This window comes from Danio aesculapii, chromosome 17 (assembly GCF_903798145.1).
Source record: "Danio aesculapii chromosome 17, fDanAes4.1, whole genome shotgun sequence".
NCBI classification, from domain to species: Eukaryota; Metazoa; Chordata; class Actinopteri; order Cypriniformes; family Danionidae; genus Danio; species Danio aesculapii.
In genome coordinates, this window is record NC_079451.1 from 30,494,588 (window position 1) to 30,521,391 (window position 26,804).

General features: G+C 35.7%; 3 protein-coding genes across 3 annotated transcripts in view; 1 reads left to right on the forward strand and 2 right to left on the reverse strand.

Annotated features, from left to right (window-relative positions):
• Positions 1-3,527: 3,527 nt before the first annotated feature.
• On the reverse strand, positions 3,528-20,085 carry nphp1 (nephronophthisis 1). The gene is made up of 20 exons (XM_056477091.1): positions 19,921-20,085; positions 19,782-19,846; positions 19,618-19,678; positions 17,392-17,510; positions 17,064-17,298; positions 16,882-16,983; positions 14,027-14,100; positions 13,846-13,888; positions 13,655-13,739; positions 13,400-13,494; positions 11,450-11,578; positions 10,505-10,579; positions 10,155-10,265; positions 9,163-9,245; positions 9,001-9,077; positions 8,821-8,923; positions 6,817-6,929; positions 6,529-6,602; positions 4,490-4,534; positions 3,528-4,398 (listed from the first exon to the last, which is right to left on the reverse strand). Exons 1-20 carry the CDS (start codon positions 19,984-19,986, stop codon positions 4,150-4,152), a joined length of 2,004 nt encoding a protein of 667 aa, XP_056333066.1. The 5' UTR covers positions 19,987-20,085; the 3' UTR covers positions 3,528-4,149.
• A 1,934-nt stretch (positions 20,086-22,019) lies between these two features.
• LOC130244692 (mitoregulin-like) lies at positions 22,020-22,591 on the reverse strand. The gene is made up of 2 exons (XM_056477213.1): positions 22,348-22,591; positions 22,020-22,254 (listed from the first exon to the last, which is right to left on the reverse strand). Exon 1 carries the CDS (start codon positions 22,545-22,547, stop codon positions 22,377-22,379), a length of 171 nt encoding a protein of 56 aa, XP_056333188.1. The 5' UTR covers positions 22,548-22,591; the 3' UTR covers positions 22,020-22,254; positions 22,348-22,376.
• Positions 22,592-25,196: 2,605 nt separating this feature from the next.
• The window catches only part of ttbk1b (tau tubulin kinase 1b), a 39,918-nt gene continuing 38,310 nt past the window's right edge, over positions 25,197-26,804 (forward strand). The window contains exon 1 of the mRNA XM_056476959.1: positions 25,197-25,462. The gene's annotated coding sequence lies outside the window, so the exon portion shown is untranslated. The remainder of the gene's footprint in view (positions 25,463-26,804) is intronic.

The window sequence follows — 26,804 nt, forward strand, 5'->3', positions numbered from 1 at the left end:
ATCCTAGTATTTAATTTCAAAAGCTTTCTTTAAAAACAAAAGCAGTATAAAAATTCTAGCAAATTCTACAAATATTTTGTAATAGTTTAATAATGTTTCAGCTATTTTTGCTTAAGCTGTTACACATTAATTCAAGTTCATTGTAGTATGAAGATTAAATTATGACAGCGTTTTAATTTTTGGGTGAAATATTCCTTTATGGCACAACTATGGAGTCTGATATTTCTGATATTACTAAAATTGGAGTTATAAAGTATTATTATTAAAACGTTAATAATAATGATAGATAGATACATTTTGAACGTTTTTTTTCAGCAGTGCTCTTTGAGATTGTGAAGACCTCACAATACAGCGTGAAGCTGCAATGGAATTTGCCCAAAAAGTATGTCATAATTAAGTAAATAAAGTCTTTGCTCATGTGATGCTTTAATAAAGGTTTGCATTGGCAGCAAACTCAAATGTGAACACATTTCTATGGAACATAAAAGAAAACATTTACAATACAAAACAATAGGGGACATACCTAAGTTAATGTATTTACTAGCATGAAAATAAAAAAAATATTTTGTTTATGTTAACTCACAGTGCATTAACTAATGTTAACAAGCAAAGCATTGAATGTTGCAATGATTAATAAATGCTATACAAGCATTATTAATAAGTTTATTCATGTTTATTCAAATGTTCCATATTGTACACAATTTACTTAGCAAATGTGAGTCCTTCATAGATCTAAATTGTAAGGTTTAAGGAATATTTAAAGCGGTAGTTCTAAAAATGCTGCATGATTCACTTTTGTTCACCACTTTTGAATTAAATGATTCTTTTGAACACTAAAATTATATATACTCACCAGACACTTTATTGGGTACACCTGTCCAACTGATCGTTAATGCAAGTTTTTAATCAGCCAATCACATGGCAGCAACTCAATGCATTTAGGCATGTACACATGGTCAAGACGATCTGGTGCAGTTCAAACTGAGCATCAGAATGGGGAAGAAAGGTGATTTAAGTGACTTTGAATGGGGCATGGTTGGTGCCAAACGTGCTCCACTGAGTATTTCAGAAACTGCTGATCTACTGGGATTTTCACACACAACCATTTCTTGGATTTACAGATAATGGCTTGACAAAGAGAAAATATCCAGTGAGCGGCAGTTCTGTGGGCGCAAATGCCTTGTTAATGCCAAAGGTCAGAGGAGAATGGCCAGACTGGTTTGATCTTATAGAAAGGCAATAGTAACTCAAATAACCACTCGTTACAACGGAGGTATGCAGAAGAGCATCTCTGAACACACAACATGTCCAACCTTGAGGCGGATGGGCTACAGCAGCTGAAGACCACACCGGGTGCCACTCCTGTCAGCTGAGAACAGGAAACTGAGGCTACAATTCACACAACGCTAACGAACATTGGACAATAGAATATTGGAAAAAATGTTGCCTGGTCTGATGAGTCTTGATTTCTGCTGCAACATTTGGATGGTAGGGTCAGAATTTGGCGTCAACACAATGAAAACATGGATCCATCCTGCCTTGCATCAACGGTTCAGGCTGGTGGTAGTGTTGTAATGGTGTGGGGGATATTTTCTTGGCACACTTTGGGTCCATGAGTACCAATTGAACATCATGTCAACGCCACAGCCTACCGGAGTATTGTTGCTAACCATGTCCACCTCTTTATAACCACAGTTTACTCATCTTCTAATGGCTACATCCAGCAGGACAATGCACCATGTCATAAAGCCTGAATTATCCCAGACTGGTTTCTCGACAAGACAATGAGTTCACTGTACTCAAATTCGCATCATGGATGTGCAGCTGGCAAATCCTCAGCAACTGCACGATGCTATCATATCAATACGGACCAAAATCTCTGAGGAATATTTCCAGTACCATGAATGTATGCCATGAAGGATTAATGCAGTTCTGTAGGCAAAAGGGGGTCCAACCCATTACTAACAAGGTGTACCTAATAAAGTGGCCGGTGAGTGTGTTTAGAAACAGGTAGTCAATGACTACAAAAATCTTTTCCTATTATTAATGTTAATGGTTAACAGTGTTTAGCATTCTTCAAAGTATCTTCTTTTGTGCTCAACAGAAGAAAGATGTTAAGTTTTGAAACTACTTGAGGGTGAGTTCATTTTCTCTTTTTTCCCCTTAAATGCCCCTTTGTGGAGCTTCAGCGTAATGAACAACTTTTGTTTTGTACTGTAAAACAGTAGCTGGACTGTGATGGTGACTTACAATAAAAAACAACCTCACAGTTTTAGATTTACGCTGATTACAGCACATAAATGTGTTGTACACAATAGGGCTAGCACAATAGCGATATCGCAATGTGCGAGACCCCAATTATCACATCGCAGGGATCTGCAATGTAGTTGAGATTATAGTTGATAAGACATTTCAGTTAACAACTAAATTTTTTTATTTTTACCTGAAAGTGTATTATTTGCATGTGTTTTTAAGACCTGACTGTAAGAATTTGAAACAAATTTAAGCCATTTGGGCACAATAAATTAAATGTTTGTAGCTTAATGATTAATTGTACATTTATATGAATATTTACTAAATTAAATTGATAGTGTTATTATTGTTATTATTATAATTATACAGTGACTTTTTTATTTCTGCTCCTGAATACTTTTTGACTCATGGAAAAATCAGAAAATCAGAAATTCTTGTTTATTTGCATCTTTTCTCTGTTGCATTTAACTTTGCTTGTCATTTTTTATTGTATTTTATGCAGATATGCTCCCCTACAGAATCATCCCAATCGATCTAAAATGATGAATACTTTACAAGCTATTCAAGTAATCTGCTGAAATGTCATATACAGTCGAAGGCAGAATTATTAGCCCCCTAAATTATTAGCCCCCCTGTTTATTTTTTCTCCAATTTCTGTTTGACAGAGAGAACATTTATTTTCAACACATTTCTAAACATAATAGTTTTAATAACTCATTTCTAATAACTGATTTATTTTATCTTTGCCATGATGACAGTGTTTCCCAGAGATGGGTTGCGGCTGAAAGGGCATCCGCTGCGTAAAACATGTGCTGGATGAGTTGGCGGTCATTCCGCTGTGGCGACCCCAGATTAATAAAGGGACTAAGCCGAAAAGAAAATGAATGATGACAGTAAATAATATATTACTAGATATTTTTCAAGACACTTCTATACAGCTTAAAGTGACATTTAAAGGCTTAACTAGGTTAATTAGGTTAACTAGGCAGGTTAGGGTAATTAGGCAAGTTATTGTATAACAATGGTTTGTTCTGTAGACTATCGAAAACATATATAGCTTAAAGGGGCTAATAATTTTGACCTTAAAATGGTTCATAAAAAATTAAAAACTGCTTTTATTCTAGCCAAAGTAAAACAAATAAGACTTTCTCCAGAAGAAAAAATATTATCAGACATACTGTGAAAATTTCCTTGCTCTGTTAAACATCATTTGGGAAATATTTAAAAAACTGTATATTGAAATATATCGCACTAAATGAAAATATTGCGACGTAAGTTTTTTCCAATATCGTGCAGCCCTAGTACGCAAACAGAAAACGTACATATATAAAATGTAATTAGTTTAAACATTAAACTGACATGTGTCACACCTCTTTCCATCAGCGATACTAATGAAGATTGTTTTTCTACAAGGCAATTAATGCTGATTCATGTATTCATCTCTGTTAGCATCCAAAACCACACCTGCAGGATGGTGGGGTGAGGCGGTGTGTCAGACACACAGAAAACCAGAACAGGTTTCCTAATGTGCAAGATGTTTTAAAGGAGTGGAATATGGTTAAATAGTAGGCTTGTGTTAAAAGACGGAGGGGTGTGTGTTTAAATCATTTAGTTATGCTTATGTGTGAGAAAAAAAGGAGAGAAAGAGAGAGGGAGGAGTTGTACTCGGGAGGTGTGGTACTTAAAAATAGACCATTATTTAAGGACGAAGGCTTTACAGATCCATAGTAGAAGGAAACACGGATGCTGTAAATGTGGCATGATTTCCCCTTATAAGCATTATGATGAATAGGGTATTTTGGTAGGGTGTGAGAGATTTATTATTAACATTTAAATGCAGTTTCCTTTGATGTTGGACACTTATCTTTTGGAGGAGCTTGTGATCAGTCTCTGGATTCAGTGGCGGGCACTGCTGATGAGGTCATAGGTGACCTGTGTGATGTCAAAGGCTTGATGTGAGTTTTGGGAGGACAGCAGAGTTTCTATTGAGGTTTTTTGGGAAGGGTTGTAGATGATACGGGCGCGCTGAGACTCAGTTTCCTCATCCGCCCAGCAGGGAGTGGGCATTTCTGCAGAAAACAGCAATGGAAACACGCTGCCCATGTAGACACTCACAAACATCTGCTTTAGTACGTTTATATCCCTCTGAAATAGATAGAGGAAACACATGTTGGACTTCATTAGCACAGGTAAACACTTAAACCCTTATCTGGCATTTGAAAAAAAGTTTCTGTACCTTATCAGATCTTCTCAGATTACTCTCTGATTCGCTCCAGGATTTCTGTAAAATCAGGTTTAAGATTAGTTCTTGAACATCTGCGCCTTTTGACTAATACACATACACACATGGACACACACAAGCAAATGTACACACATACCTGTATAGTGTATGCATGTACAGTGGGTATGGAAAGTATTCAGACCCCCTTAAAGTTTTAACTCTTTGTTATTTATTCATTCATTTCTTTTATTTTCGGCTTAGTCCCTTTATTAATCCGGGGTCGCCACAGCGGAATGAACCGCCAACTTATCCAGCACATGTTTTACGCAGCAGATGCCCTTACAGCAGCAACCCATCTCTGGGAAACATCCATACATACTCACTTACATTCATACCCTACGGACAATTTAGCCTTCCCAATTCTCCTATACCACATGTCTTTGGACTGTGGGGGAAAACCGGAGCACCCGGAAGAAACCCACGCGAACGCAGGGAGAACATGCAAACTCCACACAGAAACGCCAACTGACCCAGCCGAGGCTCGAACCAGCAACCTTCTTTCTGTAAGGCGACAGCACAACCTACTGCACCACTGCATCGCCCAACTCTTTGTTATATTGCAGCTATTTGCTCAAATCATTTAAGTTTATTTTTTCCTACAATAATGTACACACAGCACCCATTATTGACAGAAAAACACAAATGGTTGACATTTTTGTAGATTTATTCAAAAAGGAAAAACTGAAATATCACATGGTCCTAAGTATTCAGAGCCTTTGCTGTGACATATATTTAACTCGGGTGCTGTCCATTTCTTCTGATCATCCTTGAAATGGTTTGAGTCCAGCTATGTTTGATTATACTGGTTGGACTATGGTCAATATAAGACCTTACAGCTCACAAGTTGTGGGTGTCACGGTGGCGCAGTGGGTAGCACTGTTGCCTCACAGCAAGAAGGTCGCTGGTTCCAGCCCCAGCTGGGTCAGCTGGCATTTCTGTGTGGAGTTTGCATGTTCTCCCCGTGTTCGTGTGGGTTTCCTTGGGTGCTCCGGTTTCCCCCACAGTCCAAACACATGCACTATAGGTTCATTGAATAAGCTAAATTGGCCGTAGTGTATGTCTGTAAATGCAAGAGTGTATGGGTGTTTCCCAGTGTTGGGTTGGGCATCCACTGTGTAAAACATATGCTGGAAAAGTTGATAATAAGTTCTTTATTTTGATATATGGTCTGAATGTTTTGAATATGGTCATTTGTTCATAGTAGAAAACATCCTGAGGGGTGTTATTTCTTAGGTGAAAATCATCAAAAATTCTGTCGGTGACTGGAAACATAAAATAAAAAAAAGAAATGAAAGAGAAGAAAAAAAAATGCTGACAGGAAATATAACAATATAACATGAATACAATTATTAAGATATATAAATCCCTTTCAAAGTAAACAAGTTTAAAGTTTTTTTAAGGGAAGGGTTGTTGTAAAAATACTTTTAGAGATGTTAATAATACAGTTAAAGTCACAATTATTAAACCTGCATTTGGATCTACACCTCCATTGTCAGCGTCCCCTCACAATACACCTGTGAATTCTTTTTCTTCTTAAAAAAAAAAAAATATCACAAATGATGCCTCAAAAGACTGATAACCCTACCCTAATGGCGTCAATAAAAGCTGCTTTTAATTAAAAAAACAAACAAACCACTGTTATACAATAACTTGCCTAATTACCCTTACTTGCCTAGTTAACCTAACTTACCTTGTTTTAAACTGTACTTTAAAGTAAATACTAGTATCTTGAAAGATATCTAGTAAAATAGTATGTACTGTCATAATGGCAAAGATAAAATAAATCAGGTATTAGAAATTAGTTTTTAAAACTATTATTTTTAGGAATGTGTTAAAAAAAATTCTTTCTGAAATTGGGGAAAATATACAGGGAAGCTTATAATCCAGGAGGGCTAATAATTCTGACTTTAACTGTATATATAGAAATATAAGTGTTAGGTGTATTCACACTTAGTAAACACCACGTAAACATGTATTTATGTGACCAGTCTCACCCTAAACGCATCCATCAGATCTGGCTGATCTAGAACAACAGGGAAGGAGGCTAGAACTGCGCTGCAGATCAGATCTAGAATGGAGAACACAAAAGCAAGCAACTTATTTACTTTGGCATTTTCATTTGCATTGCTCATTCATGTCTTATGTTTACATTAGCTTACATGACAGACCTTTTGTTACAAAGAAAGTGTATATTGAGTTGCAATGTGGCATGAGCCTCAGATAGATGCACATATTTGACACACATTAAACACTAGAAGAAAAAGTGTGTGTTTGTGCGTTACCTGCATTACACATGGTGACTCTGTCCAGTAAAAGAGCATCAGCGAGTATTTGCCTGTATGTCGCCAAGAGGTGTAATGTGGACAGACTTCCCACAATAGTGTCTGGCAGCAGACTTAAGAAATATAAAAAGAGAAACAGTGAGTTACAATAACATATATGCATTTTCAAACATATATATCAGAAAGCAGATGAAAATCAAAACCACTAAAAGTTTGGAGTCTGTAATATTTGCAGATCTGCAAGTCATTAGGGACTAATTGTGGATTAATTTGCAGATTCATTAAGTGTAATCATAACAGAGTTAAAAGATTATCATCTGCAGGTTTTTAAGTCCTTTTACTGTGTAAACATTCCAAGTGTATTAAAAGCACTCGGCTGAGAGAAATGATAATGTTTGTAGCTTAAACAAAAAATAATCCAAAGATTAATGCAGTCAAGACTGTGTTTTGGTTTGATTTAAAGATCTGGAAGATTTAAAGATCCTAACATTAAAATAATTTACATTTTGATGAGAAAAGCAGAAAAAAATTGGTCTAAAGACAAATGACGGCGACGCAGTGGTGCAGTAGGTAGTGCTGTCGCCTCACAGCAAGAAGGTTGCTACTTCGAGCCTCGGCTGGGTCAGTTGGCGTTTCTGTGTGGAGTTTGCATGCTCTCCCTGCGTTCGCGTGGGTTTCCTCCGGGTGCTCCGGTTTCCCCCACAGTCCAAAGACATGCGGCCCAGGTGAATTGGGAAGGCTAAATTGTCCGTAGTGCATGTGTGTGAATGAGTGTGTATGGATGTTTCCCAGAGATGGGTTGCAGCTGGAAGGGCTTCCGCTGCGTAAAACATGTGCTGGATAAGTTGGCGGTTCATTCCGCTGTGGCGACCCTGGATTAATAAAGGAACTAAACCGAAAAGAAATTAATGAAGACAAATGACACTAAAACTAAGTACATGCTTTTAACACTGAACCAGAATCAAAGAAGAGGAGCTTTACAAATGGACACAAGTTTGAACAAGTTAACAAATTTAATCATCTTTTAAAAAACAAATAAAAAGCAATGTTTAATTTATTTCTATTAGTGTACTATTATATTTACCTATGCTTGTAATTTGTGTTATTTTATGCATGGACTCGCCAATAAAATCACCCCAATCATTATAAACTAAGGGGCGACGCAGTGGCGCAGTAGGTAGTGCTGTCGCCTCACAGCAAGAAGGTCGCTGGTTCAAGCCTCGGCTGGGTCAGTTGGTTTGCATGTTCTCCCTGCGTTTGTGTGGGTTTTAATCCGGGTGCTCCGGTTTCCCCCACAGTCCAAAGACATGCAGTACAGGTGAATTGGGAAGGCTAAATTGTCCGTAGTGTATGAATGTGAGTGAGTGTGTATGGATGTTTCCCAGAGATGGGTTGCGGCTGGAAGGCTGGAATTTTTATCCGCTGCATAAAAATGTGTTGGATAAGTTGGCGGTTCATTCTGCTGTGACGACCCTGGATTACTAAAGGGACTAAGCCGAAAAGAAAATGAATAAATGAATTATAAACTAATTAATCCTTTACAAATAAAGCTATTAAAGCCATCTAATGAATTAAAATTCCCCCTAATATTACAGTAATAGCTACTGAAAAAATTAAGGTCACACTTTATTTTGATGGTCCGTTTGTTGAACTTAAGCTACATTGTATCTACATGCCAACTAATTCTCATTATATTATAAGTAGACTGTTAGGTTGGGGTTAGGGTTAGTGCAAGTTGACATGTACTTGCAAAGTTTCTTATAGTCAGTTAAATGTCTGTTGAAGGAACAGTATCACCAGATATTAAGCAGACAGTCAACTAATACTTAAATCGACCATCAAAATAAAGTGTCACCAAAATTAACTAAAAAATATCAAAAAGAAAGTCATAATGTAAGGAAATGGTAAAAATATTTCTCTATTTGACAGCATTTTAAAATAAATGCACCTTTAATAAGGCTGTGTACTGTAAAATGCTATATAATGTACAGTATACTCTCATACTTCAGACGCGATCTGCTGCTTGAGTTTAGTGATTTGAGCTTCACAACAAGTTTTGGCATCTTCCTGGAGAGCAACATCTGGTGAAACACACCAGTCTGATACCCTAAGGAGACAACAGAACAGATGTGTGCTGTTAGTTTGCATGTCTGAGAGTTTATTTTTGTATTTTCAGAAGATAACCTTTTTTTGTAGACATGGTATCCATATCGGAGTCTTTTTCGAATGGCGTGCCACCATGAATAGTGAGCTCTTGTGTCCTGCACACACATACAGTTCGTGAGCAAGTGTGTAATATAGAATTAATCTGCATTCATCATATTGTAACAAATAAGAAATGTGTACCGTAGAGCAATGGGGGCTCCGCTTTCATCAAACAGTTTAAGGAAAGTCCAGCCACAGCTGAGGTCACCTCTCTCTCCAGTAGACTGAAAAACACCACAAAAATACTGAGCAAAACAACCCAACCACTCCTGCACAACACAACTTTTTTGCCAAAATCTCATATTACATGAAACAAGTGAAAGATTTGTAGGAAAAAGATCACTTTAACAGTCTATTGTTATTAAAGAAATACTACTAATAATAATAATGTAAAAGTGAATTCAAACGAATTACCTCAGTTTTCAGTAAAACATTTACTTGAAAAAACTTTTTAGGTGTAACAAGTTGTAATTTACCCCAAAATCTACATTTTGTTGGTTAATAACTTTCATGTTGTTCTAAAGCTGCATTATTTCTATGAAATGTATTTACAAAAAGTATTTTGGTAGCACTTTACAATACGGTACATGTAGTTAATGTTAGTTACTATAGTTACCAACATACAACAATTGTATTTTAATTGTATTTAACTAACAAAAAACAAACAATACATTTATTACAGTGTTTATTGATGAAACAGTTGTTCATGTTAACTCACACCGCATAAACTAATGTTAACAAGCACAAATTTGGATTTTAATAATGCATCAGTAATTGTTGAACTATGATTTACAAGCATTATTCATTGTTTACTGTTAGTAAATACATTAACTACACGTATCGTATTGTAAATATTTTGACCTTGTCAGAAGGTTTTTGTGAGTATGTTATATGTAGAAGTCTGAGCTTCCTCAGAATATATTTTGAATATCTTTGTTTGGCGAAAACATTTAGATAATGACTTAATGATTTTCATTTCGTGGTCAATTCTCACCTTTATTAGAGGTCATTGTGTATGTTTATGAATAGGGCAATGTTTTTCTAACATTATTTCAAGGCTGTGTTCTTATCAGCGATTAGATCTGGGTGGTATTGCCATATGACGATCAAACGTTAAAAGAATTACTGCTTACATTTCTTATGTAGGTTACACCCAATTCAAACAGAATTCCAAGATCGGGAGATTCAGAGTCGCAACGAACGAAACAATCTCCATCCAGTAGACAGGGCAGCATCCCAGTCATCTAAAATACATGCAAAACAGGAAAATCTACAGCATTTATATGTTCTTTCTGGCCACTTTAATAGGTACACATGCTTAACTGATTGTTAATGCAAATATCTAACCAGCCAATCACATGGCAGCGACTAAATCTTACCCATGTATGGCCAGAACAATCTACCAAAGTTCACAGTGAGTATCAAAAAGGAGAGAGCGACTGAAAAGTAGTGTGTTCTGTGCAAGTGTTTATGTCAGTCTTACCCGTGGAGAAAAGCTCCAGGTCTTTGGGTTCTTGGAATTGTAAGTGGCTCTGATTGTGTGGATGTTACTCAAAACCTAACAGAGAAAATGTTAAAGTAAATTCAACGGGTGGAACAAAGCGAGTTGGATTAACAATGGCACCATACACACCGCCTAGGAGTCACACAGCATTCGTTTAAAATAAACATTTAGAAGACAAATGGGTTTTGAATGCGTGTTAGAATTGTTCTGTAGTGTTTACAAGGATTAAAGTAAAAACTATGATAGACGTTATAATATAATACTACACTTATTATCAACAAACATGCGCTAAAATACTTCCTGGTACTCTTTTAAATAAGTACAAAAAATTCAGGGTTGTGAAAGACAAACATTGTAAAGATATGGAACTAAATTAACACTCATGACTGAAATATGCTGTCAAGAGCTTGACACTCATGCTTTTGGATTGCACCTGTTTTAATTCAAGCACACTAGCTGGTAATCCAACGATGCTTTGTTTGTTTTTGGTTTTAAATGGTTCCACCCTGATTAGTGTTCCACATGAGCAACACATCATGTCAGAATCCTTGCACAACCCTTTCTTTTAATACCTCTCTGTTAACATTTTAAAGATACAATTATTCCAGTTGGATGTGCACACCAGTATGTGTGTGTTCTTAAATACATCGTTTTTAAAGATAAAAACGTGTATAATGATTCATTTACATGTCCTAAAAACATTAAACCATTCCTTGAAAATCAAAAACTACCAGAGGTTTTTTATGGTTAGCGTCAGGGGATAGAATATACAGTTAAAAAAAATAAAATAAATAAAAGATTACGTCTATGTGTGTGTGTGTGTGTGTGTGTGTGTGTGTGTGTGTGTGTGTGTGTGTGTGTGTGTGCGTGTGTGCGTGTGTGTGTGTGTGTGTGTGTGTGTGTGTGTGTGTGCGTGTGTGTTACCTGAGTTCCGTTAAATGCACAGAGCCGAACATGTCTGCTAAGCACCTGTAACCCGACCCCAGGCGATGGGATCATTCTACAGCTCCACAGGGTCAGGGTTAAACTGACTCTAGATGGCCGGCCATGAACCTGGACAAAAACAGATTCCTTATAAATGTGTGTAGATATATACTATGGTTCAAATGTTTTAGAATAGTATAACTTTTGTAAATGTTTTTTTGTTTCTTTGTTTCTTTTGCATACCAAGCCTGCATTTATTTGTTTGCTGAATGAATATGTTTTTAAAATTGAACAGCAGATTGTATTACTGCTTTTGCAATCATCAGCATCATTGCTGCATCAGGATTCTCACATGATCCTTCAAAAATCATTTAAATGAAAGTAATATGATTTGCTGCTGTACAAAAACATTATTATTTTTTATCAAGGTTGAAAACAATGTACCATGTTCTGTACATTATTCAAGGATTTTGTAAAGAACAAAACAGTTCTAAAAAACAGCCTTGATCTGTAATAGAAAGCTTCTGTAACATTATACAGTATCGTTCCAAAGTTTACAGAGTTCAATATGATTTGTTTTTTTGCTAAAAGAAATGACAAAATATTCAATACATGATGCATTAAAGTGATCAAAATCGACAGTAAAGACATTTAAAATATTACAACAGCTTTCTATTTCAGGTAAATGCTTCAAATAAATTGAACCTTTTATTTATAAAAGAATCCTAATGTTTACCTTTAAGAATGTTAAAGGCAAATAAGCATATTAAAATCCTTTCTGAATAAGACACTGAAGACAGGAGTAATGATGCAAGAATTTCATATTTGACAACAAAGAAATAACATGCATTTTAAAATATATTTAAAAATAGTTCTTTTTTTAAATTGTTCTAACATTTTTATAACATTGCTGTTATATTTTGATTCAAATAAATGCAGCCTTATTTTCAGGTTTTTACAGACAGAACCCATATTCAGAACAGCCATGGAGGTTTAGCAAAAATTAAAAAAGGATTAGTAGGTCAAAACTTGGGCAAAACCAAGCACAATCAACAGCCAGTCAGGCTTGAAAAACAAAAGACCTTATAGAAAAGGAATCTAGCAAACAAAAAAAGGACCAAAAAAGCTTGACTTGGCATGACTAACTACTTGACCAGACTAGCAACTTTTTAGACTAAGGATTTAAGTTGACTAAACTAAACTAAAGTTTTCAGCATTGATAAAAACAGCACCACAATTGAGCACTAAGTTTATAAACTAATTTCGAGAGGATCACGTGCTTATGAATGATCATGGTTGGTCCTGCATCAGCTTCACATATTGCGCCAATCAAATGAATACTAACTCACTATAAACAGTCAGTTTTCCACTTCAGTCATCTTCGTCTTGAAGAATCCCCCCGTCCACCCCTACTCCTCCCCTTTCTCCTGATAGGGCGGCACGGCTGCCCAGTGGTTAGCACTGTTGCCTCGCAGCAAGAACGCCACTGGTTCGAGCCTTTACTGGGCCAGTTGGCATTTCAGTGCAGAGTTTGCATGCTCTTCCCCGTGCTCGCGTGGGTTTTCCCTGTGTATATTGACTAATCCAAAGTGACATCATAAAACAAACTCTTAGCTATTCCTAACACATTCACAAGCAGGGGAGTTCTTGAGATCTACCTGAGCTCAAACTCCCCTCTCGCCCTTCAAATGGGAGCGAGCCCCGGGCTCGAGGATATTCTGAGCTTATTGCTTTTCTCCCGGGACAGCATGTCAAGCATGCTTTATTATCAATCATCAGCTAAGTTTGAACTCTTGAAATCAGCATATTAAAATGATTTCATGACATTAAAGGCTAAAAATATAGTAGCTAAGAATTCAGGAATAATTTTAAAACACATTAATTATAAGACAATAACTATTTTATTATATATAAAACATTGCAGCAAGTGTGTGTTTTGCAGTTAAATACCTTGCCTGTGTCTGGGTCCATGTGGAGATCTTTAAATGACAGCTGTGATTGGCTAAGCTTGGGCTGAATAAAGTGACTTGCTCTGTAAGATGTCCCTGCAAAAGGTAGAAATATAATGCAATATAATCTACCATTATAAAACTAGAATTCTTACTAAATGTTACAGCATAATGTATTATAAAATGCATTCTGGGTAATGAAAATAACCTGTCATCTACAGTATGGGTTTTGCTAAATACAGGGGCAGGTTATGACCTTCCTCCAGGAGTCTGGATAATGTTGAGGGTCTGAAGCCTGGAGGAATGGCACCCATCGCCGACAGCACATCTGTAGCATCAATCTGCAGACGCAACACAATAATTAATCAGGGTGTCAGAAGAGATGTCAGGGGGTGTAACAAATAGCATGTAGATTACTAGGGGTGCTCTTTTCTGAATAGAACGTACCTCAGTTACAGCTTTCCTTACTGTGTTCCAATTGGATGTTTTGCTAGAAAAAAAGCAGCTCTATTTAATCATTTTTAATAATATAAACTGTATTGCACTGTGTGAGTTATATTCACTGCTTTAAGAAACAGCAGAAAATGAAGGCAATGCTGCCGTCTAGTGGAGTGTGAGGAAATATCACCTGGATTCCTGTTCTTCCTCACTGTCCTCTTCATCTTCATTCTCTCTCTCACTGTCCTGTAGAGAGGAGGACATCTAAAAACACAAGGTTAAAATACATTTAAGATTGTAATTGGTTACATCTGCAATGTCTAACTGATGCAAATAATGCAGACCACAATGTAAATGTTTTAGGGGACACCAGAAAATGATGAAACCGACTGTTGCCCGTTTAGAGTCACCAGTGTCGACAGAGATGTGAGTGTTTTTTTATTCACTTTAATGTTCTGGTCTTTCTTGTTGTTTGTATATTTTTGGCCAAATATTAAAAATAAATGAATCGTTTAGCTCAAATTTGTTGTCAGGTTGAAGTAGATGGTTTTTCAATTTGTTAACGTCTATATGTGTTCTTAACTTGCAGTGCATGTGAGCTTTCTCAGACAATGTAGCTTAGTCTTTCCCCCATTTATATAAAGCTTAACTTGGATTTTTATTACAATACATGATCTGCTCTAACTGATGATCCAGGCAATGTACATTTTTAATATAAATATACTCTAATCTAAATGTATAACATGAAAATATTAATCAAACTTATAATAAAAGATTGTTTACATGAATAGTAGTTAGTAGCAAATTGTACAATAAATTGCAGACTCAATAAACTGACAAAAAAAGATGCTAAAATGTAATATTTTTCTTGTTTGTAATTATGAAAGTCGTTTACAGATTTGCGTTTCTTTTGTTTCATTTAGTTTACTGCCTTTATGTGGAAATACATTTTACAGCATTGTACAGAATAGCTATGCTTTAGAGCAGTGTTTCTCAACCACGTTTCTGGAGGACCACCAGCTCTGCACTTTTTTTATGTCTCCCTAACCAAACACACTTGATTCCGATCATCAGCTCATTTGCAGAGACTGAAAGACCTGCAATGGGTGTAACAGACAAAGGAGACATCCAAAACATGCCGTGTTGGTGGACCTCCAGGGATGTGGTTGAAAAACACTGCTTTAGAGAATACAATATACTTTGTTTTGAACACAAATCAACACATTCTGAAGAATGTTAGAAAAAGCAGCCATTGACACCCATATTAGGACCAAACTATTTTTAATTTCCTGCATACAATCATGTTTTGTGTTCAATAAACAGGTTTGGAACATGTGAGGATGAGTGAATCATGACAGAATTTCCAGTTTTTAGTTTAAAATTAAAACTCTGTCTTTAAAACAAATAACAGAATTTAAGACATTTTTAATAAAGACTGAGAAGTTTCTTTCCTTCCAATGAAAGTCTGGGTCACCAAAAAGGTAACTAATCCACAGTGGTGGAAAGAGTACTGAAAAATCATACTCAAGTAAAAGTACCATTACTTGCCTAAAAATGTAGTGCAAGTAGAGTGAAAAGTATCGGTTGTAAATATTACTCAAAGTATGAGTAAAAAGTAGCCCTTTTAAAAGTACTCAATAGTAGTGAGTATTACACTGTTAAAAACTTATGCATTTACATGTAATTTGTGGATGTGTGTAAACCGTAACATTCTGTAGTGCATTTAGTTATTGCCTAGAATGCACACAACTTCATAAGACATTAATATTAGGTTTGATTTAGGTTGTGATGTCAGGTGTCAAAATTCAATGTCTAGCCAGCATCTTAGAACAACATTATTGTGATGTCCAATAATGACGTCAAATGATGTTGATATTTGGTTGAATTCAGGTTGTGTTGAAAAGTGACCAAAATCCAACGTTGAGCCAACAGCTTAAACCAACGTCATATTGACTTCAAATACTGACATTTATTCGTCAGGTATGGTGACCAAAATCCAACATCATATAGACATCATAGTGGTAACGACAACACAATGTCAAGCTGTAACATCATTAGGTGTTGATATTTGGTTTATTTTAGGTTGGACATTGATGTCGGCAAAATGGATGCAACATGCCCATGATGTTGGGGTATAACGTCAATCTGAAATCATGTTGACATCCTGTGACTGCTGGGTGTTTAAGGCCATTTTAGACATCATACAGTAAACATCTGTTATCTTCTCATCAGTGATATGCATCTAAACCGTCTCTGGCTAATTGCGTGTAAAGATTTTGGACATCTTCTTGGATACTTTTAATGCTTCCAAACGGTTTGAGGAGTAAAAGTACAGATACTGCACTCACAGGGAAAGCAAAAGTAGACATTTTAAAAACTATTTAGTAAATTACTATTCCTGAGAAAAAACTACTCAATTACAGTAGTTTAGGTATTTGTAATTTGTTACTTTACACCACTGCTAATCCATCCACATGAATTGAGTGACAGTATGATTTGATAAACAGATAATTAACTATTCCTTTAAACCTTTTTATACATTTCTTGCCATTAAAAAAAACACTGTTTAATATGTTTACATGAAATTACATCACAGGTGTCAAATCCAGTTCCTGGAGAGCCGTAGCTCTGCAAAGTTTTGTTTCAACCCTGCTTCAACACACTTACTTGTAGGTCAGTGTTTCTCAACCACGTTGCCGAAGAACCACCAGCTCTGCACATTTTCTATCTCTCCTTAACAAAACACTTGATTCTGATCATCAGCTCATTAGCAGAGACTGAAAGACCTGTAACGGGTGTGACAGACAAAGGAGACATCCAAAACATGCAGTGTTGGTGGTCCTCCAGGAACGTGGTTGAGAAACACTGCTGTAGGTTTCAAACAAGCCTGAAAGACTCAATTAGATTGATTGGGTGTGTTAAATTAGGGTTAAAGCTAAACTGTGCAGAGCTGCGGCCCTCCAGGAACTGGATGTGACAACTTTGCTTTACATGTTATCAAGTAATAGCAGTAGAATTAAACTCGCTCACTGATATTATACACACCTTTAGGAAAGTTTTAGGCACCAGGCCTTTCTGGCCATTTGAGTTTTGTGCCAGCCACCATCCATCTTTATTCTTTGACAGAACTTTTAAAACCTCTCCTTTCTGAAATGACACAAAAAAGACACATTTTACATCTTGAATTGAAACGTTTAAGTATTAAAGTAAGATGTCAAGATAGTTACCTGAATGCTGAGATCTCCTTCCTCCTCCGCTGTAAATGAACTGAGAGCAATATAGGAGGCAGATCCCTGTTCTGCTGCATGACCCATATCTGTATCTTCATCAGAACTGTCAGCATCATCATCTTCATCGTGTACATCTCCTTTAGCATCTTCCTCTTCAGAGCTCTCATCTTCTTCATCACTATCCTCCTCGTCGCTCTCCTGTTCTGTCTGTGATGAACTAGGTCCAGCCGTCCTACATGTCCAGGAAACAAACTCATGAAAAACCTCTTTAAGTTCATGTATTTTGAGAGTGAATGTGTGTTAGAATAAATGAAGAGTGTCATACTCATCATGAGGCAGCAGCTGAAGAGCTAGAGACTGTAGATGATCATGTAAAGTCAATAAACGCTTCTCCTCTTCCCTCTTACACTGGTCATAGTTTCCAACTGGGGCTGGTTCATCTGCCTGTATACATGTAATCCAGGTTTTTATATAATAGTTGATAATAAAATAGTGTGATTTCACATCAACACCTCTTGCCTCGTTCAATGTGTAACAAGTGGCATTAAAGTTCTGTTTTTTATGCTTGTCTAGTTTGCACTTTTTCATTTAACCAACTGGTTTACTTTGCAGAAGCGTTGTGTTTGTGAAAATATTTATACAGCCAAAATCAGAATTATTAGCCCCCCTGAATAATTAGCCTCTATCTTTGCCATGATGACAGTAAATAATATTTGACTAGATATTTTTCAAAACACTTCTATACAGCTTAAAGTGAAATTTAAAGGCTTAACTAGGTTATCCAGGCAGGTTAGGGTAATTAGACAAGTTATGGTCGATGGTTTGTTCTGTAGACAGTCGAAAAAAATTTATAGCTTAAAGGGGCTAATAATTTTAACCTTAAATTTTTTTTTTTTTAATTAAAAACTGCTTTAATTCTAACTGAAATAAAGCAAATAAGACTTTCTTCAGAAGAAAAATTATCAGACATACTGTGAAAATTTCCTTGCTCTGTTAAACATCATTTGGGAAATATAAAAAAAAATAAAAGGGGGGCTAATAATTCTGACTTCAACTGTACATAAATGATTCTTTCCCTTAATATTTAATCTCTGAAAACAGAATATTTTATATTGACCTTTTTTTTTTTTACATCAGGCCTGTAGCCAGTCTGGTGAAGGCGGTGGTTATTTTTTCTCAAAAAATGAACCTTTTTGCAGCTTTTATTCTGCTTATTTTCTATTTAGCTATGATGTTTAAATACTGCATTTTAGTGACATTTTAAGCACAATTTTTAGCTGGATTAGCTTGTCGGTGGCCATTAAAATGAAAAATTAAAAACTGTAGCCTGTTGTCAGCCTCTGGTGCCTAGACTGCAGCTCCACACAGGAAGTTTGGCCAGAGGAATAATGGTCGTGCCCAACAGACCCTAGTCTCTCTCAAGGTTTTTTCCCCTTCACTTCATCAATTGGTGAAGTTTTTTTCCCCCGCAACTGTCACCACTGGCTTGCTTGGATCGAGACTTGTGGAATTGCGCTTTGGTGGATTCACTCTACAGTGTTTGAACTTTCAGCAGTGAAATTTAAACCACACTGAACTAAACTAAATTGAACTTTAACTCTGAAATTTGGACTTTACTAGAACTATGTGAAGCTGCTTTGACACAATCTACATTGTGAAAAGCGCTATAAATAAATAAATAAAATATAAATAAACATGAACTGAACTGAATTGAATTTGATGGGCAAATAGCAAACTGACCAGCATGTTCAACTTTCCTCAGTCAAAATTTGGCCATTTGAATAATAAAAAATAAAACATAATAATGTAGAGCTTCACAATTTTTCAAGCCTCAATTGAAAAAGGTATATTTAAAAAATCATGGATAACAACAATAGCGTAATTAGTATTAAAATTAACTTTCATATGCTTCAAAAGTAACTTTTGATGTTTAACACCTTTCTATTGGTCCAAGATTAAGAATAAAAGTTACTTGTAAAATGTTCTATTTAACAACACATTCAGTCAGTAGTGAAAGATGACTTCACTTATGTCAGATTTCACTTGGTCTTAAAGCTTTGTTAGTTGTTTCACAATTTATGATGGCATAGCAGTCAAAATATGACAAATGAGCTCATGTATAGGACAAATTTTGGACCTTTGTCATTGGAGGGTGGGTTTTTCGAACCATTTGAACACCCCCTGGCTACAGGCCTGTACATAAATGCTTTGAATGCAGAATATAACAGTAGCTTATGAGATAAAAACAAATGAACATTTTGTCCAAAACACATCCACATTAATGATAAATCCATCTCTCTCTCTCACTCTCTCTTTTTAAATTAAATTATACTCTGTAGTGTAGTGAGTGTTGCTGCTCACAAAACCCAAAGTCAACTCACAGAATTTGTATTTTCCAATGATTTTATTTGTTATAATAGGAAATGTATTGGTCCTGTCAGTCTTTACTAGTGACAAATTGCCTTCTTTGATGGAATTAAACCACTAAATCCTAATGGAATACTTCTCAAAACACACTATAAACCACTAAAATGTATTGGTTTTACATTACTTTAGATAACTTCTTCAGCCTCTTCATAATGTCGTCCACTAGGCGCAGTAACTCTTTGCACCTGAAACGCAAAACACCATTATAAACGTTCCTGTATATAAATAAAAACCAATGTACTTAAACAAGTGATTTAGAAAAACACAACAGATACAAGTCATCTGTACCTCTGCAAGGTCTCTGTGTTTTCTGACACATCTGTTTTAGCGGCTTGCTGCACCAAAGCATCCACCTAAAGCACAGACACACATTTTGTGTCGTATTTATCGTGCATGAACAAAAAAAAGACATTTGATTCAGTTGTACCTTTCGCTTGATGTCATCCGTTTCTCTTTGGACAATCTGAAGGGGTCCTCTTCTTTTTGGAGGCATGTTGTATTCGATAAGGATCGATCATAAACCGCAATTTGAATGTGAGATTTGTAGAAATGTCCCTGCTGCGTTCAGGTTTATTAAAAGAAGATGCATCTGCAGCGCCATGACAGGACAGACGCTCCGAACGAGGTTGCTAAGATACTTTTATGCGACGATGTTATGACCTCATCACTGCGCGCGCCAGAGAGAGCCCATTAAAGGGACAGCTGACCCAAAACTTAAAGTTCTGTCATGGTTTACTCATCCTTTACTTGTTCCATTTCTCTTTCTTTCTGCAGTAAAAAAGAAGATGTATTGAAGTAAGATAGAGACACGTTAATGTTGGCTTCGAAAGTAGGCCTTTTGTTTTTTTTTTTACTATGGAAGTTACACCTTTCAAGGTTTGGAACCAGTTGAAGGGGAGTTAATAGTGAGTAAATTTTCATTTTTTTTACCTATCTCTTTAACACACACATAAATACATCAGAATGCACTCTTTGCTAAATAGTTAAGTGTTCCTGTTTCATAATAATGAGATATTTCACCAAGACAGTCGAATTTTATGATTACAAAAATAAGCCAGTAAAAGCAAATAATTCTTATAAAGCAAATAATTATTGTACTTAACTCAGTTTTTGTGAAATATTTCATTATTATGGACCTAAACTTCTTGCAGTGTGGATTTGTTGTGATTGAACCACTACATTCTTGCTTTACTGAGGTAAAGTTGGTTTTATATTCGCACATTCGTTCAGTAAGAACTTCTGACATGCCCCATATTATTTTTTGCCATGTTACAAAATGTTCGTTCTAAAATCACACGTAAGTATGACTTAAAAACAACATTATCCATATTTATTTGACTATGAACAATGTTGTGCTTTGATAGTCATTGGCTGCTAATTTGATTCCTCTATTTAGAATTGACAAAAATACTTTTCTGAAATTATATTGTTAAGGAGAAATCAGAATGTGTGATTATAAAACCAAATTTACCCAGATCCAAGCATTCATATTTGATACACCTCAAATTCCAGGTTACTATCGATGCCCACACTTAATACATGATGCTACAAACATCACTGACACTTATATTTAGCTATAAATAAAAAAAGAACAGTATTAGATTGAGGTAAAGTTGGTTTTATATTCACACATTCCTTCATTTAACATTCCCTATATTATTTACTACGTTAATTTGAATACAAAGTCTGAAATCGCATGTAAATATGACTTGAAAACAACATTAGCACGATTTATGCGACTATGAACAATGTTGTACTTTAATAGTCATTGGCTGCTAATATGATTTCACTATTTAGAGTTTGCAAATAATACTTTTCAGAAATGATATTCAGGAGAAAGTCTCAATGTGTGAATATAAAACCAACATTACATCAGAGGCAGTCTCTACAAATAGATCATTAACAGATTTTTTATTCTAAAAACTGTGAATTCCAGCCCAAAAAGGGTTGTGTAATAAAATCTTACAAACACTAAATTCAAACACTAAATTCAGTGTTGAATTTTCATAAAGATATAGGGTCCATTAGTTATTACATGACAATAAGTGTTTATTCATCTTAGCAAAGGTTTATTAATAAAATACATTTGTTCGATGTTCGATTTTTTCGCTCAGTATCATAAAACATTTAGAAATACATTAACAAAAACATATGTTTGTTTCACACTCTGTAAAAAAGGTACAAATTTTGTCACTGGTACAGTTACTTTAAAGTACGTGCCAATGTTTTTTAATATTCAAAATGTTCAATTTCTAAGAGCCATAATGTTTAACATTAAATAAAACTACCATTATACTTAAAAATGCATTAGAAATATTGACCAACATAGATAACAAATGAAACCTGTTTGTTGTTTCACTGTCAAATATACAGATGCCAATATTTCCTATTTTATCAAGATTTTTCGTTTGTGATTGAATCATGTTGTCAGTTCTGTGAAAAAAAATGTTCCATTCAGCTTACTTCTGCTTAAACTTCACGTCTCACTTAGCATATTATTGATAATACTTTCATAGTACTCAAAAGTGTTATTAACACATTTCAGTTTATTTCGACTTCGACAAACAAGAAGAAAGCACTGATGTGGTAACAATATGGATATGGCTTGCACAAACATTAAACATATAATGTCAGAAATACATTTTTTCTCAATGTTTAAAGTCTTTGACAGGTGTGTTCATTTGCTGTAGATAGTGACTTGATCCAAAGACTGAAAGCTTGATCCTCATTGATTCACTCTACTCGTGAAGTCCACATGGCACTAAAGAAAAGAAAGAGTAGTTATACCGGTTATAGTGTAAAACGAAAGTCATTTACTCCATAGAAAACGAGTTATGAAAGACATGTGTCTTACCAGGTCGGTTACGTGATAACTTGTATCTGTCAAGACAGGTCAAGCTTCTTCTGTGTTTCCGCGAGTTTATCCTGCAACCGCTTTTTCCGCCAGTCCAAGAACTTTCTTCGCATTCTGTTTGCCTGCCAACCGGCGACAAAACCAGCCGCAAACGAGACGACTATCGCGACCTGTAACGTCCTCTCCGACACATCAGCCATGTTCACCTCCGTCCAGCCAAAACAGGTCCTCTTCTTCTTGTCTTTACTCAGTTGACAAACAGCAAAACGGTGTTTTTCCGCCACCAACTGGTGTAGAGTGTGTATTGTTAAGACGTACCCCGCCCTCCCTCGGCAGCACAGTGGCGCAGTGGGTAGCACAATCTCCTTACAGCAAGAAGGTCGCTGGTTTTAGCTCAAGCTGGGTCAGTTGGCATTTCTGTGTGGAGTTTGCATGTCCTCAAGGTGCTCCGGTTTGCCCCACAGTCCAAAGACATGCGCTGTAGGTGAATTTGAATAAGCTAAATTGCCCGTTGTGTGTGTGAATGCAAGAGTGTATGGGTGTTGCCCAGTGTTGGGTTGCGGCTGGAAGGGCATCCGCTGCTGGATAAGTTGGTGGTTCATTCCGCTGTGGCGACCCCTGATTAATAAAGGGACTAAGCCAAAAAGAAAATGAACAAATAAATTAATTGAAATGTCTCTTCTAAATTCTTACTATAGAGTCCTTATTTCATTACTGCTCACAGTTAAGAGTAACATGTTCCACTGTCTCTTCCTGCCCACAAAGGTTACTTTTTTTGCCCATTATAAAGAATGTATAGCCTTCTTTACAAGCTAACAAAATGTGAACTTGATGGACAGACAAAAACAATGGCATGAAGGGTTGATGGTTTTGCAGAATTCAAAGGAAAGAAAAGATGAGTGTAGGAAAATCTAGGACAATCCAGAGATTAAACAATATGTTGATTGTTTCACTCCTTCCAGTTCTTGATTACATTATTTTAGTTATTTTAGTTCTTACCTCCATTTTTTCTTTCTTTGTAAAAAATCTCTTTATCTTTATCTTTGCTTTGTCAACTAAGAATTAAAAACCCCATTTATGACCATTTTTCTAAATTTTCAATAGTCTCCTATAACTTTAACAATGAAATCAACATTCCTTCCTTTTTTACAAATTGCTGCATCATCAGCAAAAAGCAAGAATCCCATAGCTAATACTTTGAGTACATCATTAATCATTATGGAAAACAACAATGGGCTATTTGACACCCATAAATGGGCATGCTCTAAATGATAAGTACACTGTGAAGGCTGTACCTTATTTATTAATGTAGGCTTATGTAAGTAAGTATGTATGTATGTATGTGTGTATGTATGTATGTTTGTATGCATTTATAATTTTCATGCATTTTATAATAATTTTATGTATGACTGCTTGATTTTATTTATAAATAATACAGTAGTTGCGTATAGGAAAACACCATACATATATTTACAGGTTAAGGCAAACTCTGAGCCTCCATCCAAAGCTGCTTTTTTAACATTACAAGAAATATGGTATAAATTCAGAAACCTAGTATATCCATGAGCAGTAAAAAATAAAAAATAAATAAATAAAATCAGAATCAGAATCAGAAAGAGCTTTATTGCCAGGTATGTTCACACATACTAGGAATTTGTTTTCGTGACAGAGCTTCTACAGTGCAACAGGATTACAGAGACAGGACAAAAAACAGATATTAAATATATTTTTTAAAAAAGAGAAGTAAGTAGTGAGTGCAAATATACAGATTGACAAGTGTATGTACATGTTTATTACTATATACAACGTTATATGTGCAGCTGTTATGGGCAAATTGGCATGTAAAGTGTATTGTTAAATAAGTGTATATGTGTATAAAAGTGTATAGCAAGTAGTGATGTTGGTTCCACAATTATTATCATCAAGTGTTCATGAGATGGATTGCCTGAGGAAAGAAACTGTTTCTGTGTCTGTGTTTCTGTGTCATAGTAATAGTAATAGTAATAGTAATAAAAAAAGTTATACTATTCTATAGGAATGATAACAGTAAACAGTGACTACGTTTTTTAAATAAATTACAGTCGGGGATCATGCAGGGAAAAAAAAATCCTCCATGGTATCTAACAGCGTGTCAATCTTTTTGTTATCAGTTTGCATTGGAGACTTTTTCAAGGCGTCCATTTCTAATAAAAATAAATTAAATTTTAGTAGTCCTTTTGCAAATGTCAAATTGATGTCCCTTTCCATTTAATATCAGGAAACTTTTGCATTCCAAATAATTTTCCTCTAGGGGATGTTTAATGTTTATATTGCAAAATTTGACTTATCACAAAAATTTGTATTGAAATGGAGTAAATCTGTCGATACCATCAATTTTGAATTCTGGGAGTATCTTTTCCATGCTTCCAAAAGAAAGGTCAATTTTGCTGGAAATTGGATGTTAATTCTAACATTCCTATCAGTCTCTATCAAACAGATACAATCTGTTTAAAATGATTTGGTATGCTAAAATGAAATGTTCTTTTTGGGCACAGGGTGTTTGAAAGGTCATTACCCATCCTCAAATTCTTATTTTTATAATTTGTATAATTTTATTTGTATTTATTGATTTATGTAATGAATGTGTGAGAACTACTAATGTTAAAACTTTATAGTTCTTATCTGATTTATGTGTTATTTATTTACCCGCAACTATGTCGTACCTACATTTTAATAATAGTGCAAGAGTTAACGAAGGTACTATTGTGTTTATTTTAAACTAATTGCATAACGGTTATTTCTTTCCTAACGTTATGTATTCTTCTTTTCCTTTATGATAAGTATCAATAATAAGACGTTTCTGACGAAATTTCCTCAATGGACGAAGTCTGCAGATAAAGAGAGGGATTCACGCCTTTCTGGTTGCTACGCAACAGCCGTCCTCTGTCACGCATGTGCGCGGTGCATAGTGGGAGTATCCGAGCGATGCTGAATCAGTGCTGGAGCGGAGGAGCAGAGGAGGCTGAAAATGGTGCAGCATCAACAAGGGGAAAAGGCGCAGCGGTCGCGCCAGTGGAATAATGCGGCTCTCCTTAAACTCACACTTTGAGATTTTACTCCGACGACAGAAGAACAGGTTAGTGGGTTAGTTTTTGTTTGCCAAGTGATTTTTTTAAAGAAAGCGCTGCTGTAGCAATCGGCTCGTTCCGTGGATGTTGGCACCTTGTCAATAGTGATGCTGCGCTGGCGCGAGCCGCAGGCTTCCATATACGATGCGCGTGCAGGTGCCCAACCGGGCACGCGAAACTAAATCTGTCACGGTCTTGACAAACTATTAAGGCACTCGGGCCTGAGTCAAAAATAGAAACTCATCCTTATTTATATATATTATTTATGCTAAAGGATAATCATGAATAATTAACATTACATGCCACATAATGCAGCTGTACGTCAACAGCTCACGTGACCCGTCATTGGGAGTTGTAGTTTTTCAGAGGTGACAGTGTCCAATGCCGTTTATGTCCATTGTCTCATTGATGAACGACATATCCCAAAGTGCTTTTCGCTCCAGGCTCGAGCAGGGGAATGTTCTGCTGATTGTTAGACGTTGCCCCAATGGACGTTGATCAAACGATCGTTTGGGGGGCGGGGCTTAACCTTCATGGCTGCTGATTGGGCCAGAACGTGTTTGGGTGGGGTCCGTTCAGACGGATGCTTTTGGCACTGCGGAGAAAGCTGAAGATGTCAGAAGACTAAACCCACGCAGTCCTGTGCTCCTGACATTTAGTTCAGTCAGAATAATGAAGTGCTCTTAGCAAATGCTTTGTGCAATCTAAATCACATAATCATTTTGTCAAAGTGTACGAGTTTGCCATGCAAACAGGTGAAGAGCCAGGCAAAGAGATATGTCTTTTGGTTCTTGCACTTGATGATGATAATAATGTTTTTTCCCCCAACTAGCTCTCTGCATAAAACATACAATACATTTTCTTAAGATAATTAAGAACGTTTCCAACCATTTGATTGTATATATTATCAAATGATCTTGTTAGCTTTAATGGAATGATATACTGTAAAAATGTTACATAATAAAAAAAAACTTTATTATACAATATTTAAAAGACAATTCATACAATTCTGTTTATTGTATTGTAAAAAATATTTGGAATACTTGTTTACCTTATATATATATAGGTTTCTAAAAGTCTATTCTTTTTTATTTAATACTTTACTTTTTGCATCAGTCTTTTATTTTTAGTAAAAATGCATCAAAACAGAGCAAAGATGATTCAATAAGCTTTTCGAACGATTAAAAGCTTTCACTGTCATAACATAACATAAATATCAATATATTCCTTGTACATATGCTTTCCAAGGCTATTAAAGCACTTCCCTGTTACATTATGTATATTTTAGCAATTAAATTTCAACATTATCCACTGTAATAAAACAATAATTGTGTTAGTTTTAATTGTTAA

Excerpts from the sequence above, each read along its gene's own strand:
- nphp1 (XM_056477091.1), bottom strand. The coding sequence starts at position 19,986 with ATGCCTCCAAAAAGAAGAGGACCCCTTCAGATTGTCCAAAGAGAAACG. Across the intron at positions 4,535-6,528 it reads ATCTGATGGATGCGTTTAGG|AAATCCTGGAGCGAATCAGA; the intron begins GTGAGACTGGTC and ends CTGATTTTACAG. Across the intron at positions 4,399-4,489 it reads ATCTGAGAAGATCTGATAAG|AGGGATATAAACGTACTAAA; the intron begins GTACAGAAACTT and ends TATCTATTTCAG.
- LOC130244692 (XM_056477213.1), bottom strand. The coding sequence starts at position 22,547 with ATGGCTGATGTGTCGGAGAGGACGTTACAGGTCGCGATAGTCGTCTCG.